General features: G+C 35.8%; 1 protein-coding gene across 1 annotated transcript in view; it reads right to left on the bottom strand.

Annotated features, from left to right (window-relative positions):
- The window catches only part of KIF20B (kinesin family member 20B), a 70,884-nt gene that overhangs the window by 17,739 nt on the left and 40,139 nt on the right, over positions 1–13,006 (bottom strand). The window contains exons 22-26 of the mRNA XM_025397664.1: positions 10,408–10,527; positions 8,414–8,474; positions 3,427–3,552; positions 2,203–2,327; positions 188–343 (exon numbers count right to left, since the gene is read on the bottom strand). Coding sequence (XP_025253449.1) covers positions 188–343; positions 2,203–2,327; positions 3,427–3,552; positions 8,414–8,474; positions 10,408–10,527 — 588 coding nt within the window. The remainder of the gene's footprint in view (positions 1–187; positions 344–2,202; positions 2,328–3,426; positions 3,553–8,413; positions 8,475–10,407; positions 10,528–13,006) is intronic.

Genomic DNA, 13,006 nt, shown 5'->3' with positions numbered 1-13,006 from the left:
CAAGTTAAAACAAGAACGTCAGTGAATATCAAGATAAATTGGAACAGAAAAGTTATCTTATAAATATGATAACCTGCCTTTAAAAAACCAAAAACAGAAAACCATGTAGAAACTGGTAATTCCAGAAATACGTTTAACACACCAAGCAAAGCAGGTGAAATACATCAAAGATACAATTGTTACTAACCACTTCATTCTGTTGCTTTAAAAAACGCTCCCTGTCTTCAGCATATTTTTTCATCTCTTTATTTCGTATATTCTCTGCTTCTTTCGCTTGAGTGATAAGCATCATTTTTTCTTCTAACCATTTCTTTCTATCAGCATTATATTTCTGTTCGGACTCCTATATATATAAATGGTATAAGTTATTATCACATGCCTACAAAGTAGTCAATACATGCTTCTATGACATTTTCATACAATCCATTACTTTTCACCTCTACAAAAACTTTAAATGTTTTACTTTAAATAATGACAAGATCAAAGTTTCAGATTATTTAAAAATAATAATAATAACTGGTTTGCTTTCCTGAACACATTTCCTTTATAAATTTATTTTGCTATGAAGTCCATTTAAATACTTTTATCAGTGACCTTAAGAAAAAATAAACAATTCAAATTTCTGAAACAGTTAAACTGACTCAAATCTTCCTAAATGCCAAAACAATAAAAAAGGCTTTGTTTATGGTGGTCATTTCTAACTGGATAGTTTTAAAAATAAAATATGCCTGGGCCTACAAGATGCCAAATAAAAAATAACTTGTGCAACAGGGTATTTATTAAAAGAACATCCAGAAGAGCTGGACAGAGAATACTGCTGATCAGTAATTTTCAAACTGGTACCACAGATTCTTTGGGTTCAGAGGCATTTAATATTATATATAAAAAACCCAAGTAGAACTTAAGTTGAAATAAAAACAGTAATACCACTTAAAAAACTTCTAGGCTGGGTGTGGTGACTCACGCCCGTAATCCCAGCAGTTTGGGGGGCAGAGGTGGGCGGATCATGAGGTCAGGAGATCAAGACCATCACGGCCAACATGGTGAAACACCGTCTCTACTAAAATACAAAACAATTAGCCGGGCATGGTGGCAGGCGCCTGTAGTCCCAACAACTCAGGAGGCTGAGGCAGGAGAATCGTTTGAACCCAGGAGGCGGAGGTTGCAGTGAGCCGAGATCGCACCACTGCACTCCAGCCTGGCGACAGAGCAAGATTCCATCTCAAAAAAAAAAAAAAAAAAAAAAGAAAATGTCTAAAATCACTATATTACAAAGTGTGGCAGTCCACTCCAGGATTACAAAGTTTATAATCTACACCAATGTGATTATATCATCTTAGAACAATGCAAAATACACAAATACTTTTGAATGCAAACATTCTCAATATGGTTGATACACTTTTTTCATAATATTTATTTTGTTCTAACTGCTTTTGGAATTTCACAATGAAAAGGGTAAATTTTAGAATATATAATATGTAACAAAAAAAGTAGTTTTTTGTATTTGTTTTCAGCATATGATTAATATACAGCCAGAATTTTTTAAAAAATTAGATGCAGCCAATCTCCCAAAACCATTATTATTATGTTTCCTTCAATCCCACAGCTTCTGTTATGAATGCCATTTCTAATAAAATGTACAAAATATAACAGTATTTGGTACATCCTATGAAAAAGTTTCCCCTATATGTTTTATGTTAAAGCTGAACAAGAAAAAAACACACACACACAATAGAATATCTTCTACATAGTATAGTTTTATATGTATGTCAGTGTTCAGATACACAATTCTATTCCAATTTAATAATTAAACTTTGAAGAGATTTACAGTAATCAAAATAATTCTCCTGGTCATTTTCTCCACAGCAGTATTTGATGAGTAAGAAGTTTAAGGAGTAGAAAAATGGGCACAAGGACATTAGAAGCAGTAGTTTAAGAATTATATATGTAAAATATAAAACTGAAGACCCAATCACTATATTTCAATGGCACTTAATAGGTTGTATCTTGGAATTTCTTCCCCATATCATTTCAATGTGCCCTGAAAAGTTATATTTACATATTAACATTTGCCAGGTATTATTTCACCTATATCTAAGTTAATTACAAAATACAAAATACATAAAATACTGAATTCTCCTGTTATTAGAAATATAATGAAGACAGACACATACAAACATAAAAACATATATAAAGTCATACCTGTAACTCATCTTGAAGATTACTGAGCTTTCCAAGCACATCTGTGTTGTCCTCATGCTCTTTATTTGACCTTTGATTGTTTTTGGTTTCCAAATCATTGCATTTTTCCTTCCATTTTTCCAATTCTGATTTGAAGACATAAAATTATGTTTTAAAGCATACTCAAAAGTTATACCATGTAGAGATACACTTGACATGGGCTGCAGACACAAATCAGTACAGCCCAGATAGAGAACACAGACCAAGATGGAACTGAGGCTATTCTATAGTTTAACTTTTAGGAGTTCTTACTAAATTCTTAGTGAAGAGGAACTACAGGGACTTCTCAGGAACCCAATGAATAGTATTCATAGTATAGTATAATAAATTCATTATCAACCTTATTATATAGAAAACTTCATGCAGTTCTCAAGAAAAAAGTTTCCCATGTCCATGAAAGTGCCTAGAAAAGTATGAAGTCACATAGACTCACTGTCCTCATCCTCATCACAATTTCATTCACCAAAATACAGTTATAAAAGAGTTTTAGGGTTTACACAGTACTATTACATTTTTTCATCTCATCTGATCTTGACAAGAATAATGTACAATATGAATCTTCAAGTCAGATGATTTCAAAAAAAGAATAATGTGCAACAGTATATATGGCATTATCATCATCAACCATATTTTACAGATGAGGAAAATTAGACTGAGTAAGCACAAGTACCCTGTCAAGGTTATATATAAAATGGCATAGACAATTTCTTAATTCTAAATTTCTTGCCCTTTCTACAAAAATCACACATAACTTTTTTATTTGTAAATGTTCTATTTTTCCATATACTCTAGAAAAACTCGGATGGTATTCTGAAAGCAATGAAATCAAAGTATTTATTGAGATCAACATACAAGATAACGCCAAAAGCCTGACAAAGGTGAAACTCAGTTCAAAGCGTACTCTTAACATCTAGGGAACATGGCAAGTTATCATCCATAACTTGCAATTTATAATTCGTAAGTTATCATGGACTGTCCTTACTCCTTCTTTACTGCATATAATTTTACTGAAACAATTTTCATCACAGTGGAAAATGACAAGTAATAGGACATTCAAAAAACATCAAATACTTTTCCATTATGAATCACTGTAAATACATACTACTTTAACAAGGGAAGCAATCTAGGAAAATTTTTTTTTAATGAAAAAGTATATTTAGAGAAATGTATGCAATCTTGTTTTACCTGTGGCCAGCCTTTCAACTTCCTCTAATTTAGCCTCAAGCACTTGATCTTGTTCTACCTGAGTTTGTTCCTGTTCTTCTAGTGTCATTCGCATGTCTTCGATTATTTTCTCTTTAACATTTAGATCTAAAAATTGGGGGAGAACACTTTAGAAATTAATAGCCTCTAGATATCCAATTTTTCTTAAGTTCTTCTAAAATTAAAATACATTTTTATTAACTGTAATAGAATACTAGTTCCATATAGGCAGAAACTTTGTCTTATTCATTGCTATATCCTCAATGTCTCAACAGTACTGGTATATATGACATACTAAATATATATTTGGTGTAAAGATGGATGCTTGGATGATTGCAAGAGTGCATGAATGGAAAAAAGTTTTTTCAGGTAAAATTAACAATTTCTAATACAATTACTCTATTCCAATAAAACTATTACTATAAACATAAATCTTAGGATTTAGGGGGAAAAAACATTATTTGGCAAAATGTTTATTTTCAGTGTTAATATTCTCCAACCAAACTAAAACCTTTACCTGCTAAAACTAAAGAAGCTCAATCCCAATTTGAACTATTTTTTTAATCTCAAGTAGTTACTTTTTCTAGAAAAATATTCAGAGTCAAACATTTATTTCTATTTTAAATTTTTATTTAAAACCAGCTCCTCAGAAATGGCTTTTGAAAAGCTAGTATTAACAGTCTTCCTAAAATTGTTTCTAGCCCTTGAAGCATGACTACAGCAATTAATTGTAAGCAACTCTATATTAACCCTGTCTGAGGAAACGGATAAAGAGGGAAGATCAGTTTGTCGCCTCTGGTGATGGCACATAGTAGCAGGGCTCATTTCAGAGAACTCTTACCAACTATTACTGATGTCAGGGGTGATAAAGTTATAAATGCATATCAGGCTGCTTTTAGTAACACAAATACCCAAAGATGGCTCCCTCAAAGTGCACATAAAGCAAAGGTAAAACAAACTAAACAGTAAGAGAAAACTGTATGAGCAGTTTTTAGTATTTTTCCATTGATGCAGGCTTTCAGGTATGCTAGTAAAACAGAATTCCTCCTAGGATTAAAGTCACCTTCATATTATCATATAAATCTTTTCTTTCAAAAAGCATGATTTTCAAATATATTCATATTACACAATTAATTATAATTTTATTCAAAGAATTCCCTCCCTCTTACACTTTGCATCTTTGACTCTAAACTGAGGACTAGAAAAACAATTTACAAATCTAGTTATCAATTATAAAATTTCCAGAACACCAATGATAACCTCACTAATGGCTAGTCACCTATTATTTGAAAGCTAGCAAACTAGAGCAGTAAAGGCAAAAACATAATTATTTAATCAGCCATTGACTCCAGTAATTTACATTTTATTTCAGGAAGGAACCCCAAAATAAACAAAGATAAAATGGAAAATAAAGCAAAGTAAAGAAGTCTGAGATAGGTATCTCATCATAGCTATCTAAAGATATTATCTAAGGAAAGCTATGGGCAATCATAGTGAAATAAATGACTACTAAATGAACAAGCAATCAAGTGTTGCACATTCAGCACTTGCTTACCATCCCCAAGAAAATTAAAAATATAAGTTACCCAAAAACTTGCATACAAATGTTCATAAAAGCCAAAAGCAGAAACAACTCAAATGTCTATCAACTGATACATAAAATGTGGAATATTATTCAGCCATAGCAAGGAATAAAGTACTGATACATACACAATATGGATGAAACTTGGAAACATTATTCTAAGTAAAAGAGTCAAACACAAAAGGCCATATATTGTATGAACTGACTTAACATGAAATGTCATAATAGGCAAATTCATACAGACAGAAAGTAGATTCGAGGCTGATAGGAGCTGGAGGGAAGAGGTAAATGGGGTATGATTGCTGATAGGTACAGGGTTTCTTTTTGAAGGGTTTCTTTCTTTATGTAACTATAAACATACAGTAATTAGATAGTGGTGATGGTTGTACAATTTTGTGAATAGAAAGTACTAAAGCCCACTAAACTGTATACCCTTAAAAGGTAAATTTTATGTTATATGTATTAGATCTCCATTGCTTAATAATTCAATATTAAAGATAGGTACGTGAAAGGCACTCCGTAAATAAACAGAAATCTAGAAGGCAGGGAAAGCCTTAAAAGTTAAAGACATAGTTTTGTTTGTTGTCTGTAGGGAAATGTCTCATACGCAACTAAAATCATAGGAGCATCTTCTCTCTAATGGAAAAGAGAAATAAAAAAAAGATGATGACATCTTAATCAGGAAAGTTGCCAGAGTGGCTGAGACTCACTCTGAGAGAAAGGTGGTAAGTAGTACATAATAGATCATAAAAGCTGAGACAAGAGAATTTTAAAAGGTGGGAGGAGCTATAGATTACCTTGATATTTAGAAAAAATACACATACAATAAATACTACTTTATAAACATAACTGAGGAAAAGAAGAGTGTACAATAACATCAAATAATAAAAATAAAAAGGAGGGATTGCAAAATGCTGACAGATTTTAACATATGTAGGTTACAAGTGACTTAGAAGCATAGAAAAGGTGGAAGTCAGATTAAAATAGTCACAGTAGGCCTACGCCATACTTCTCCGCATTTGGCAAAGAAAACAAAAATTAAAATACGATAAAAACTATAGGGCAACCTGGTCCAAGGGTAGACTTTTCCAGAATATCTAAGATGTGTCCACATTCACCAACAGGGACAAGGAGCCAGAGTAAAGGGGAATCCTAAAAGAGAGCTATGAACTATTTCCTATGAAATAGGAGCTGTTAGGGTGACAAGGCCTAAGAAAAGCAGAAGAAAACAGTACTGTGTGCAGAGATATATTTTCACATCCAAGTTATCCATCCAAGTTAACCCCACCAATGTACAAGTCAGCTAAATAAGTAATAATCTGGTTGTCTTACCCTTTCTTTTGTTGCCCAAGTACAAATAACATGGATTAGTAAAGAGAGTCTGAGACTTAAGAGTGAAGCATACCTGGGTTCAAATCCTAGTTCTCTCACTCACAGAACAAAGAAGTTAAGGGGTAATGAGGAGGAGAGGAGTCTGTCTCATTTTAATAACAGAAATAAGTATCATCTATAAAAGAAATTCCGTGGCCAGGCGCAGTGGCTCACGCCTGTAATCACAGCACTTTGGGAGGCTGAGATGGGTGGATCACCTGAGGTCAAGAGTTCAAGACTAGCCTGGCCAACATGGCAAAACCCCATCTCTACTAAAAACACAAAAATTAGCCAGGCATGGTGGCGGGTGCTTGTAATCTCAGCTACTCGGAGCCTGAGGCAGGAGAATCACTTGAACCAGGAAGGCGGAGGTTGCAGTGAGCTGAGATTGTGCCACTACATCCAGCCTGGACGATAAGAGTGAATCTCCATCTCAAAAAAAAAAAAAAGTAATTTTGCAATATTTCAAGCAACAAATCAATACAATCTGAGTAAGAAAAGCATAACTCATAATTCAGCACCTACGATTTGAATATAAATTACTAAGCAGCTTTTTAAAACTTTTTTAAAATACACATTTTAATTTTAAAGATATTTTATTTGAAGTTTATTCTTTTTTTTTTTTTTTTTTTTTTTTGAGACGGAGTCTCGCTCTGTCGCCCAGGCTGGAGTGCAGTGGCCGGATCTCAGCTCACTGCAAGCTCCGCCTCCCGGGTTCCCGCCATTCTCCTGCCTCAGCCTCCCGAGTAGCTGGGACTACAGGCGCCCACAACCGCGCCCGGCTAATTTTTTGTATTTTTAGTAGAGACGAGGTTTCACCGTGGTCTCGATCTCCTGACCTTGTGATCCGCCCGCCTCGGCCTCCCAAAGTGCTGGGATTACAAGCGTGAGCCACCGCGCCCGGCCTTGAAGTTTATTCTTTACACAATTTTGTCCAGAAATCTACACCATTCATTGTGACCTATATAAAACTTTGACTGGCTTTATTTTTCACAAAATACTGGCCATTACAAGAAATCAATGTTGCTTTGACTATTTATTTTAATTTTCTAAGAATAAGCTTTAAGTTAATAAATTATTCATTGGTATCACTACTTTTCTCCTTTAATAAAGCTGTATCTTATGTTGCCCTCACTTCACTTCAGAATTGTCAAAGGAAATGTTAACCAATTGTCATTGCAACTACCTATTTTGTAATCATTTTAGTACTAGAAGTGATACAGGAGGCAGGCAGGGAAGTGCTGGGTACAGAAAGGCAGGGTCCCTGGCGAGGGCTCCACCTTTGGGCTTGTGCCCACAGACCTAAGTGAGGACAGGCACTCCTGTTTTCACACCCAAGTGTTGCATTTTCCAAGACCACCCTGGCCTGCCACGCCCCCATCCTGTGCCTATAAAACCCCTGAGACCCTGGCAGGCACACACACAAGCAGCTGAACGTCTAGAGGAACACACTGGCAGAAGAACACACCAGCAGATACCACCAGATGCTGGCAGGCCATCTACTGTGAGACGACACGGAATTCGGTTGGGGGCAGTCAGATGAGAGTCCGGCCGCCCAGGGGAAGACCACCTTCCCGCTCCATCCCCTTCTGGCTCCCCATACATCCGAAGAGAGCTACCTCCACTCAATAAAACCTTGCACTCATTCTCCACGCCCACGTGTGATCCGATTTTTCCAGTACACTAGAGCAAGAATCCTGGGATACAGAAAGCCCTCTGTCCTTGAGATAAGGCAGAGGGTCTAACTGAGCTGATTAACACAAGCCACCTGTGGATGGCTAGGCTGAAAGAACACCCTGTAACACACACCTACTGGGGCTTCAGGAGCTGTAAACACTCAACCCTAGATGCTGCCATGGGGTCGGAGCCCACACTCAAGACCTGCCCGTCTGCATGCTCCCCCTCTAGGGGTTTGAGCTGCAGGGCACCAATGAAGCAAGCCATACCCCCATCGCATGCCCTGCAAGGGAAATAAGGGAACTTTTTCCGTTCTGGAAGTACAAACTTGTTCCTGACCTTTGCATGCTCTCTCATACTGTTGTATAGCTTCTTCCACTTTCTGATTATTTAACTGCTCCTACAAATTGAGAGAATATGAATTAAATGCAAATTAACTTAAAAACACAATATTTAACAGTGGATCTTGAAAACAGGGCTCAATATTAAGTTTGAAATCAGTCTCCTATATGGCTGGTATACCAGCTAGTACCAGTCTTCCAACTTTCTTTCATCTTGGAGAAAAGAGTAGGGTGAGAGCAGGGGAAAGAAGAAGTAGAGATTGCAGTGAGCTGAGATTGCAGCGAGCCAAGATCACGTCACTGCACTCCAGCCTGGTGACAGAGCGAGACTCGGTCTCAAAAATAAAAATAAAAGTAAATTTAGAACCACTTTATACTTATTATTATTATTTTTTTTTGAGATGGAGTCTCCCTCTGTCGCCCAGGATGGAGCACAGTAGCGCAATCTCAGTTCACTGCAACCTTCACCTCCCGGGTTCAAGCGATTCTCCTGCCTCAGCCTCCTGAGTAGCTGGGATTACAGGCACGTGCTGCCACGCCCAGCTAATTTTTGTATTTCTAGTAGAGACAGGGTTTCACCATGTTGGTCAGGCTGGTCTCGATCTCTTGACCTCGTGATCCGTCTGCTTTGGCTTCACAAAGTGCTGGGATTACAGGCGTGAGCCACTGCACCTGGCCTATACTTTTAATCTAAGTTATGACCCAGTTATTTTACTTATTCAACGTTTTAGGTAAATATTTTCTTACAAACCACAAAAACCAGAAACAGGGGAAAATGAAGTTCTACTGTGTATTTAACATAGAAGGAACAAGAAAAACCATTAAAAGATTCCTCATTGGTAAACTTAAACTTTGATGAAGGAAAAAAAGAGCTCTCCATCCCTTTTACCTAGAAAGTAGCTGCAGGATTGGAAAAAAATAAGCCTTAAGAGGCAAGATTAAATTATGGGGACCAGATATCCTGCACTTCTAGTTTTAACTTATCATGTAATCCAAACTTCACCCCCAATCTTATCTAATGTCACCACTATCTCCTCACTTTGTAAGTCTTAAGAGTGAATCATTACAGAACATGGAGATCTAGGATCCTATTGTTATAGAATGCTTTATTACGATTACATTCAGTTAAGAATTAAAATCATGTATTTATACCTGAATATTCATTAGTTTGCTTCATTTAAAAGCAAACATGAAAATAATATGACAAATTATATTTTTTATTGTTGCCTCATCCATTTGGTTGATAACAAACAAAAAATAACCATATACAATAAAGGGATTTTGCCTTTTAAGTATCATTTTTAAAAGGAATTTGCTGTAAGACCTGGACTACTACTGTTTTTTTGCATTTTATTTCAAAATAATTTTAGCTTTGCAAGAGTTCCAAAGAACTTAGCTTCCCCTAACGTTATCATATTACACTACCATGGTACATTTGTCAAAAATCAAGAAATTAACATTGGTATACTACTATTAATTACACTCCAGACTTCACCATCGTTCCCCAGTCTTTACTTGTCTTTAATGACCCTGACACTTTATACTTCATACTGGTCAAGCAGTAGAACATTCTCAATTTGGGTTTGTCTGATGTGTTCTCATGAAGAGATTGAGGTTATAAATTTAGGGAAAAAATACTAAAGAGGGGATGTGCTCTTCTGGTCACATCAAACCAGGAAGCACATAGCATCAATATGACTAACGGTAAAGTTATTCTTAAACACTTGGTTAAAGTGGTATTTGCTAGGTTTCTTCACTATGAAGTTATTACTTTTTCTTCCATACTCTATTTGTTAGAAGAGAGTCACTACTGGCCTACTTAATTTTATCTTTTTTTTTTTCTTTTTTGCCTATTTATTTTTAAATAATTTATTTCTAGATTCTAGAAAAAGTCAAAACAGGATGTTATTAAAAACAAACTTGTACATTTTTGTACACTAAAATATACCAAGAGAATGCATTTAAACCATCTTTAAAAACAAAACTGTTTACCTTGAGTTGCTGAATGGTTCGCTGTTTCATATCTAGTTCCTGAGAACACTGGTTTTTCTTTTTCTCCAGTTCATTAATTTTAATCCTCAGTAATTTCTCCTCATCACGCATTACAGATACCTACAAAATAATGTTTATAAAACAAATGGAATATTTTGAAAATATCAATTGCTTTTTGTTATTTAAAATTCACGGCAACTATGTTCAAAGTTCACATCCTTTAAAGCCTAAAAGAAAAATGACAGATTCTAATATACTACAAATCAAACACACTATAGCTTCAAATTATTAGAAAATGTTTTAATACTCTAATAAAGAATGCATATGAAAAATTCAATTTCTCATTCCATTATTTTAAGAATCTCAAACTTTGTAAGTTCTCTCAAAAAAGAATCATAACATCGGTACATAATAGGAAAATAATTACCAAGGAAAAATCAATAAAGATATTCTGAGGGAAAAATATTGATTCAAATTTCCAAAGTTTACTGAGTAATATAATCCAGGAATACAAGAAATACTTTAAAAGCTAATAATGACATGAAGAGAAGAAAATGAAACAATCACAAAATCAAAAGGTAGCCACGCAAGTGAAGGTCAATTGATTTCTGCGGTTGCCAGTAATCTAATTCTATAAACATAGGGAAATCGAGGTACTATGGACTAATAAATAATTCCTCACCCAAAAAAGCTAATATAGGTACATCCTTATACCAGTTTCCATCATACCAACCCTCTCTGAAACCTTTCAGTACATCTTGCCAGGATTTCCAGAGGGAAGTTATCTAACTGGGAGCAGAGCCTTCTCTTCTATTCCCTTGTGGAGCTTTACTGCGAAAACTCCATTTTCACAACCGCTAGAGAGCTCAAAAATGGAAGGAAATTAAATGAAAAGATGCCCCATAAAAAGCATCAAGAAGGCCAGGCACGGTGGCTCATGCCTGTAATCCCAGCACTCTGGGAGGTGGAGGCGAGTGATCACGTGGTTAGGAGATCGAGACCATCCTGGCTAACACAGTGAAACTCCGTCTCTACTAAAAATACAAAAAACATTAGCTAGGCATGGTGGCATGTGCCTTTAGTCCCAGCTACTTGGGAGACTGAGGCAGGAGAATCGCTTGAACCCAGGAGGCGGAGGTTGCAGTGAGCTGAGATCATGCCACTGCACTCCAGCCTGGGCGACAGAGTGAGACTATGCCCCCACAAAAAAAAAAAAAAAAAAGGCATGAAGATGCCCTTATTACAGTCAGAGTGGTATGGTTTCAGGGGATTCTTACATTAAGCTTTATGTTCCAATAACACATACATGATAATCACATATTCACAATATTTGTTTATTTTGTTTAAAAATATGAGGCTTCAAGTAATAAACACCATCTTCATCAACTATATAACTAATAATAATAGAGGCTATGTGCTACACAAAGATGCATGTAAGGACTGCCTCAGTTTCCATTCTGTCTCTAGCACTTATTACTAAGTGAACTCAGACAAGTCATATTAAGACTAAGACAAGTGAACTTAGACAAGTTCCCCCTTATCCACAGGGGATATGTTTCAAGATCTCCAGTGGATACCTGAAACATTGGATAGTATTTCAAGATCCCCAATGGATAGTATTGAACCCAGATGCCATCAATCGAAACACATTTCTGTTTGCATCCTCCACCCACAAATGTAATGCCTTTTCCATCTTAGTTAAGAAATTATCATGAATTGTGGCCATAACTTTTGCAGTGAAGTGCACCAGCAAAACTAACATAAATTTCTTTTTCCTTCTTCGCAATTTCACAGATGGAAGATTTGTTCTTACCATAGGTCTTAGCAATCACAGATTACAATATTTTTTTTCTTTATTTATTAAGAACTTTTACCTTTTCATTTAAAGGAAGCCCTTTACAAGAACATTTTGGCTTATCTGAATTGCAAGCATCACTACTTTTGCATGTTGGGACCGTTATAAAGTAAAATAAAAGTTACTTGAGCACAAACACTGTCCCTGATACCATGACAGGTGATCTGATAATTGAGATGACTAAGTGATTAACAGGTAGCACAAACAATGTGGATATGCTAGGCAAAGGGATAATTCCAACTCCAGGCAGGACAGGATAGCACAAGCTTTTGACCCACTACTCAGAATGACCTGCAACTGAACTGTTTATTACTGGAATTTCTATTTAGTATTTTCAGCCCATGGTTGGCCACAGGTAACTGAAACCACAGAAAGCAAAACTGCCAGTAAAGGGAGACTACTATATCTCTCAATGTCTGTTTTCTTATCAACAAAATGGAAGTTAAAAACAGTGTCTATACCCCAAATTGTGTGAGGATTAAGACAATTTGTCAACTCAGCATAGTAGCTGGCCTAGACTAAATTGCTACAATTATTATTATTTGCTTTAAAACTACACATTTGAGAAACAGAAAATACTGTTAATACCCATTACTAGAGTAATGTTAAATAGTCACCTATATGAGGGGGGATCCCCAACCTCCTGGTCACAGACAAGTACTTACCCATAGCTTGTTAGCAACTGGGTCACACAGCAGGAGGTGAGCAGCAGGCAAGGGAGTGAAGCTTCATCTGTACTTACAG

This window comes from Theropithecus gelada, chromosome 9 (genome assembly GCF_003255815.1).
Source record: "Theropithecus gelada isolate Dixy chromosome 9, Tgel_1.0, whole genome shotgun sequence".
In the NCBI taxonomy this organism is placed as follows: Eukaryota; Metazoa; Chordata; class Mammalia; order Primates; family Cercopithecidae; genus Theropithecus; species Theropithecus gelada.
The sequence above is the reverse complement of the archived record's forward strand: the minus strand, read 5'-3'. Positions and strand labels throughout refer to the sequence as shown.